Source organism: Orycteropus afer, unplaced genomic scaffold, assembly GCF_000298275.1.
Source record: "Orycteropus afer afer isolate SDZICR_OR568_19922 unplaced genomic scaffold, OryAfe1.0 scaffold00018, whole genome shotgun sequence".
Taxonomy (NCBI): domain Eukaryota; kingdom Metazoa; phylum Chordata; class Mammalia; order Tubulidentata; family Orycteropodidae; genus Orycteropus; species Orycteropus afer.
Window position 1 is genome coordinate 2,789,867 of NW_006921605.1, and position 8,016 is coordinate 2,797,882.

At 52.6% G+C, this 8,016-nt stretch overlaps 1 protein-coding gene across 1 annotated transcript in view; it reads right to left on the reverse strand.

Moving 5' to 3' along the window:
- The window catches only part of RNF213 (ring finger protein 213), a 121,706-nt gene extending 118,612 nt beyond the window's left edge, over window positions 1–3,094 (reverse strand). The window contains 4 exon segments of the mRNA XM_042783573.1: window positions 84–362; window positions 1,979–2,101; window positions 2,553–2,648; window positions 2,927–3,094. Of these exon segments, the coding sequence (XP_042639507.1) occupies window positions 84–362; window positions 1,979–2,101; window positions 2,553–2,648; window positions 2,927–3,094 (666 nt within the window).
- Between the last annotated feature and the right edge of the window lie 4,922 nt (window positions 3,095–8,016).

Here is an 8,016-nt window from a genome sequence, read left to right on the forward strand (position 1 = left end):
GCGCCGCTGGCCGGGGGCTGGCCGCTCACACCGTCCTGGTCACACCTGGCATCAGCGCCGCTGGCCGGGGCCTGGCCGCTCACACCGTCCTGGTCACACCTGGCATCTGCGCCGCTGGCCGGGGCCTGGCCGCTCACACCGTCCTGGTCACACCTGGCATCAGCGCCGCTGGCCGGGGACTGGTCGGACTGGCCACTGACACTGTCCTGCAGATCTTGGCCTCCGTGCAGGGCCAGGTTCATGGCCCCAGGGAGTGAGAGGGAACTTGGGGTAAGTGGGGCCGAGGGTGACAGCTCCAGGGAGTCCAGCTCATCAGAAGTGGACGACGTCTTACTCTTTTTCTTCTTCTTCTTCTTCTTGCTCTAACAGAAAAAGAAACAAACTTTAGACCTCAGACTTCCTCCCTCTAGCCAACAGCTCATCCACTTCAATCCCCTCCTCAAGGCTGCACGCCTAGAGCACTGCTCAACCGACCCCCTCCTCCAGCTCTCTGATCTGCAAGTGCTCTGTCCCAGGAAGAACGAGGTTGTAACACAAAGGAAGGGGATGGTGGACAGAGCACAGGGACGAGTGGCCAAGCGGCCACCACCCACTCAGCAGCCACCAAGGGCCCAGCCGACCCTCACACTGACTGATTCCTCATCATGAACCTTCCACTAAAGTTAGTTTCACACACTGAAAATTACATATGGGCTCCCACGGGTCACACCCACAAAGAAACACACACATTGATGGGTGCTGTGGAGTTGATCCAGCTTAAAGCAGTCCCGGTGTGACAGAGCAGAACTGGTCCATGGGGTTTCCTAGGTTGTTATCTTTACAGAAGCGGACGGAGTGGCCGGTGGGCTCAAAACACTGACCTGATTGGTCACAGAGGACTTAACCATTGTGCCAGCAGGGCTCCCAACGTATCTACATAACTGGTTGCTGTCAAGTTGATCCTGACTCCTAGAGACTTCACAGGACAGAGTGGGAACTGCCCCACGGGTCCATGGCTACATTAACTAGCTTACTTTCTGAAGTTACCAGCAACCCTTAAGACTCCTTAATGCTACAGAAAATGACAGTCATCAGAATCTGAGTGTCCAGCAACCTGACTCGACTCAGCAGGGTTTCCACCACACCGGTGGAAACACTGGGCATAACTGAGGCTGTGACCACGGCGGGCGACTGGGGGACCTCTCTAACCCCCGTCACTGACTTGCACTCTACCAGCCATGTCCTCGGCCCCCCTGCCTCCCCGCATCCAGGCGCCCCTCTCTCCTGTGTGGGAAGAATTCCTGTGTTGCTTGTGGGGCTCTAGCCAGGTAACTCTCCCCCTGTGCCAGAGACGGCTGCAAAAGAAATCAAGATGGCTGAGGAGGGGACAGGGAGGCCCACACGAGGAATCGAGCAGGCACTCGGTGGAAGCAAACGTCTGTAGAGTCTGGGCTTAAACCAGCACCGTTGCTTGACCCAACGGAAGCCCATTCTCCAGCCTTCCAGAAGGCCGGTTAACTGTGTGTCCGCACGGCTGGACGACGGCGCCAGTCCGCATGGCGTTATGCAGCAGTTCTGTGGGATTCGATCAGGTGACCCTCCCTGACGTGGGTGGGCCTTATCCAATCAGTTGAAGGCCTTAGGCACACAAGGGAGTTTTCCTAGTGTGTGTCCTGTCTCCAGACACCAAGCACTTCAGCAGTCACTCCTACTCTTCACTCTTCCTGTCGCCCAACTATCAATTCTGGGGCACAAGCCTTCAGGGGGTGTCTGGACTATCAACTTGACCTACAGACCGTGAACCTGCCAGTCTCCTGTAACTGTGTGAGCCGATTCCTTGAGATAAATCCTCACCTCTCCCCCTAGCCACCTCCTCTTCCTCTCCCTCCTTCACGGGCTCATTTCTTCTAGAGAAACCCAGGAGTTGACCTTGAGTTGGTGTCAATGTGCACACGGGGCCGGCATGCAGGGAGGCATGGGTCCAACCATCTGTACAAACTACCTGCTCAGAGTCTGCAGAAGCGGGGCTGGCGACCTCAGACGGGCTCAGGTCCACCTTTCTCCTCTTGCCAGAAGGGTCAACAGCAGCTTGCCACTCATCTAAAACCTCTGGACCAACTCCCTGTTGAAACAGGGCTCCTTCAGACGGGCACAGCCTCCACAGCACTCCGGTGAATGCCAGCTGACCCCCAACTCAGGAGCTGCTCATCCCCCTCATGGGCCAACAGGTAGGGAAGGCCCCAGGTTCCCACCGGAGGACCCAGCAAGTTGGAGCAAGAGAAGGGCCGCCCAGGCCAGAGTCAACTCCCAGCCAGTGGGTACACTCTCGCAGGTGTACTCTCCTCATGGCAAAGTTGGGGTTCTGGTTGTCGGAACCTCCTCCAGATACCAGGGCCACTGCTGCTAACACAGCCCAGGCAGAGCCATGGACTCTCGGCGTCTCCCGGGCACTGTGGGGCAGCACGGAGAGCCAGGCCCTGGCTGCGGCACCCCACCCTCCTGCCACCCACCTCTCAAGGGGTCCCCAAACTCCTCTTCTGACTGAGAAGGAAAGTGAGGCTCAGAGGGCTCACCCAGTCCCTGGCCCCAGGCCCAGGCGGGAGGACGTCTTCGTACACGTTTAGGTCTCCTTTAATTTGGCTGGCAGCTTTCTGATGAGAACTACGTGCCTGCGGGCATCAGGAAGACACACAGGAGGCCGTGAGCCCTTACTGGGGACGGCTCCATCAGCATCTGTCCTGCCCTTCATTCCCACTCACATCCGTGGGTGGACGTGTGCATTCACACAGGTTTATTTTTAAACCCCCTTTTGTGACAATGCTGTACACGGTTCTTTACAGTGAGGCGAAAGCCACACAATACAGAATGAGTCATTTTGAAGGATTCAACTCAGTAGCATTACTTCACCCACAAGGCTGGTGTCCATCCCTTCTCCCTAGTCCCAGACACTCTCCTCATCCCAGAGGACACCTGGGGCCGCGTGCACCACTGACCGGTTCCTCCCTGCCCTCAGCAGCCACTCGGGCTGCTGGCTGTCGTTCGGCCCACCGCACCGGCTCGGGCTCACGGCGACTCCAGGGACGGCAGGGTGCAACGCTCTCCGGCCCGGTGCCATCTTGACAAGGTCACTGTCTGAGCCCACTGCTGCAGCCACCGTGTCAGTCCCTCTCACCAAGGGTCCCTCTCATCTCTGCCGACCCTCTAACTTGACCAAGCATGATGTCCTTCTCCAGGGACCAGTCCTCCTGACAACGTGTCCGAGGAACATGAGACAGAGTCTGGCCCTTCTCGCTCCTAAGGAGCATCCTGGCTGTACTTCTTCCAGCCCGGCTCTGTTCTTCCGACAGCACACACTGCACTCAGCACTCTTCACCAACACGTAACGCAAAGGCATCAGCTCTTCCTCAGTCTCCCTACTGTCCAGCTCTCACGTGCACGAGGTGATGGGCAAGACCACGGCTTGGGTCAGGCACACCTTGTCCTCAAAGTGACATCTTTGCTTTTAAACGCTCTGAAGAGAACTTTTGCAGCAGATCTGCCCAATGCAATACGTTGTTTCACTGCCTGACAGACACTTCCACGGCTCTGCCTCAATGGAAGAACTATGGTGGCTGTTAAATCCAAACGGAATTGTACACTATGTGGCTTTTTGCAACTGGCTTCTTCACTTAGTATAACATTTTCAAGGTTCACCCTCATTGTAGCATAAATCGATACATTATTCCTTTTCATGGCCAAGTAATGTTCCACTATGTACTTCTGGCTGCTAGAGAACCCCTCCCCATCACTGCAAACATCAACATTAGAGCAATTCTTTAATTTGATAGGATCTTTAGTTCCTCTTCTAATTTCCAATGTTTGATTTCAATGCGAGAACTTTTTGCTCCCTGATCATTTCTGTCATCTGTTGTGAACTAGGTCTGTCATTAGCCCACTTTTCTATTATGTCATCTCTGTTGTGAACCAATGATATCTATCATTGGCTCATTTTTCTATTAGGCTGGCTACTGCTTCTTCTTGATTTCTTGGAGCTCTTGACATAGTAGCCTGCTTGCTCTTAGCCAAAAATTTTTATGTCGATACGAATATGAGACCCACGTCTTTCCTGGATTGTTTGCCCTCACTTGTACTTAACATATGCTATAAGGGCTTTAGTTCTTTGAAGATTTTTTTCTAGAGTCAACTATATCAATTTTTCATTTGTAGCTTTTTCTTTGCTTTTATTACTAGAAACTCTGTCCCCACACAGAGAGCAGGTAAGTATTCACACAAACTTCTCCACATGTTGTACATGCTACGCTCTCGTTCAGTGTTACCACAAAGCTGATTACCTGGGACCCCACTGCTCCAGCCCCTGTGGCTTTGGCTTTGTGACATGTTTTTGTTTAATCTCAGATGGCAAGGCCCACCTCTAGTTTGTTTTCTTTTTTCAAAAAACAAAACAAAACATTTTTTGCCATTATTCTTGCCCATTTTTTTTTCCTTCCAAAAATTTACTCTCTCAAGGTTAAAAAACAAAAACTAATCTTACTAGGCTCGATATCATTCTACGTATTATAATGGCATGTTTTCCTTCATAGTGTCATTTCAGTGTCCTGTGTGGCGCAGGCTCAGGGCTGACCATTCCCACTTGGGACAAGATTATTCTCCAAGGAAGAGGACACACACACACTCACACACACACAGTCACACTCATACACACAGATACACAGTCACACCAATCACACACACACTCATGCACACCAAGACTCCCACAGACACACACTCAATAACATACGCACTCAGTCACACCAATAACATACACAGTCACAGAGACACTCACATACACACTCAATAACGCACACACACACACAGACATACACTCACACCAAAAACACACTCACACACTCATACAGACTCACACACACATACTCTCAGACACACACGAAGACAGAGACACGCACTCACACACAGAGACCCACAGACAGACACACACACCCTCTAGACCCCCGTGAGGCCGGCTGCCTCACCCAGCGCGAACCACCGTGGAACAGGCAGAAAACGAGCCCGAACAGACGGGGAGGCAAGAAACCTGTCAGACGGCCACCCGGGTCTCAGCAGCTCCCAGGCCCTTCTCTGCGATGCTTCTGCCTAACCGTCCGGGACCAGCCCCCGGGAAGCTCACCTGGGCCTCCCTTTTGCCGCCGTCTTCCTGCAGTTCCTCCCCTCGCTCCATGTCCGGCACCAGCACCTCCTCTGGGCGGTGAGTCTCGGGACCTGCAGACGCAGACAGTGAACCAGGGGTCGATCCGCCTAACGATCACCTCGGAGCTTGTTAAATGTAGATGCTGATTCAGAACATCTGGGGTCAAAACGCAAATTCTCAGCAGGGGCCGAAGCAGAGTGAACCAGCCCGGAGCCTTGGATCTCAGGGGAACCCAACCAAACCCTCTGCCACCGAGTCCATTCTGACTCACAGCGCCCCTAGAGGACAGAGTGGAACTGCCCCACAGAGTTTCCGAGGCTGTCCTCTCTAGGGAAGCTGACTGCCACATCTCTCTCCTCAGGACACCCCTTCCGGGCACCCCTATTTCCAACCCGGGTCTTGATTAGCAGCCCACCTCCCCAAGCCCGCCCCTGGGCCCCGCCAAGCCCTGTCCTGCCCGGGACCCTTGGCCTGCCCATGAGACCAGGCCCTGCGATGCCCGGATGCGCTGCTGCTCCAGGCCCTCTGCCAGCAGGCCCCCTCCTCCCCACCTCTCCATCTTGCATGTCCCGGAAGCGACCAAGCGACTGCTTCCCTTTGGGTCCCCAGCGTCCAGACACATGAGGGGCTCGGCAAACATTTGCTGAGTGAACTTATTAACAGGATTCCATTAGTAATAAGTACTTTAAACTGCTACACACAGGCACGCAACCTTAAAACCTCCAACAAAAGCTGGGTGTGAGTTCCTGACACACGCCAGCCCCAGGGCCAGCCTGTTCCCCTGGCCAGGACTCCTCCAGCTCCAGGGACGGGCCCACCCAATGGGCCCAATCTTATCCAAACCCAGTGTGTCCCGGGCCTTGGTGACTGGCTCAGGGGTGGGCCAATCAGCAAGAACTGCAAAGGGTGGGCGGGCTGCAGGATTTCTCACATACCAATGCCCTTCTCCTCCTCCACAGACACAGAAGGACCTCAGGCCTGCCTGGAGGTTGCTGCCCCTTGTGCCTGCAGAAGGTAAGCCAGCCTGAAGAGGAACTGGCCTATGGAGAAGGGCGGTGCAGCCGGGATCAGAGGCACAGCTGGTGCCCTGAGCACACCACACCTGAAGCCCTCCAGTCCATGGGGCCCATGGCATTCGTTCTGCTGAGTAAGCCCGTAGGAGAGGGGGTTATGGCTATGTTTAACAGTCCAGAAGACTGCAAACATTTACCAATAAAAAAAGTCCTGGTCCAGAGGGCTTCACTGCAAATTCTACCAACACTCAGAGAAGAGCTGATACCAATTCTACTCACACTATTCCAGAACACAGATAAAAGAGGGAGTACTCCCAAATTCATTTTATGAAGCAAGCAAAACCCTGGTACCAAAACCAGACAAAGACACCCCTAAAAAAGAAAACCGTAAACCAATATCCCTCACAAACACAGATGCAAAAATTCTCAACAGAATCCTCGCCAATAGACTCCAACACATCAAAAATATACAAGGGGGCTCATAGAAGGTATGCAAGGATGGTTCAACATTAGAAAAACAATCAATGTCATCCATCACACAAATAAAACAAAGGAAGAGGACCACATGATCCTATCAATCGATGCAGAAAAGGCATTTGATAAAATCCTGATAAAAACTCTCAGCAAGATAGGAATAGAAGGGAAATTCCTCAACATAATAAAGGGCACATATGCAAAACCAATGGCCAACATTTTTGTCAATGGGGAGACGTGAACGTATTCCCCACATGAGCAGGTACTGCCCCAGGACACCCTTACTCAAAACTGAACTAGAAGTGGGCAATAATAAGGCAAGAAAGGGAAGTCAAGGCACCCAAAATGGCAAAGAAGCAAAACTACCTCTATCCACAGATGGTATGACCCTGCACACAGAAAATCCCAAAGACTCCGCAGGAAAAAGAGTGGAGCTGACTGAAAGATTCAGCAAAGCGGCAGAGGGCAAGGGCAACATAAAAAAGGCAGCTGGATTCCTTCAGACTGACGAGGAGAACTCTGGAAGAGCAAGCAGGGAAACAATACCGTTTACAACCACCACCCCACAGGGACGTGCTTAGGAATAAACCCAACCAGAGACACAACAGACCTACACAAAGAAAACCAGCACTTCAAGAATACTAAACATTACTACAAGAAACCAAGAGACCTCCATAAATAAAAGAATACACCACGCTCATGGACAGGACGAATGAGCAACGTGAAAATGTCAATACTACCGTTCTGGTCCCCTAGTGCTGCTCTGACAGGAATATACCACCAATGGGATGGCTGAACAAACAGGAGTTTATTCCTACAACCTGGAGGCTTTAAGTCTGAGTTCAAAGTGCTAGGCTCTAGGGGCTGGGTGAAAGCCCCTCAACCTTGGGCTTCAGCTCTGCCTCCTGCTCCCGGCCCACTGAAGCTGGAGGCATCTCTTCACTCAGACAGTTGCTGGCTGCTGAGGCTGACAAGACCAAGGTTGACAAGTCAAAAGGCACAGTCCCGATGTTACCAAACCACACAGCAGGCCATTAATTCAAGTCCATTGAAAGTCTCAAGGTTAGCAGAGCATGGCAGGCTGCTGAACAACGACATGGCTCCATGCAGGGTCCAAGCGTGCCACAAGCTAGAGACCATTCCCAAAGCTGTTTCCTACATACCGGAAGCACACAACATACCCAAAGCAGCTACTCAGTGGCTCCAATCTATTCCACCATGGAGTTAATTACCAATCTCACCACAGGGAAAAACTACATCCAGCTGCCCAGCCACTCAACCAGGCCCAGCCAAGTTGACATGCAAACTTCACCACCACAACCACCCAAAGTGATCTCGAGATACAGTGCAGTCCTTATCCAGATT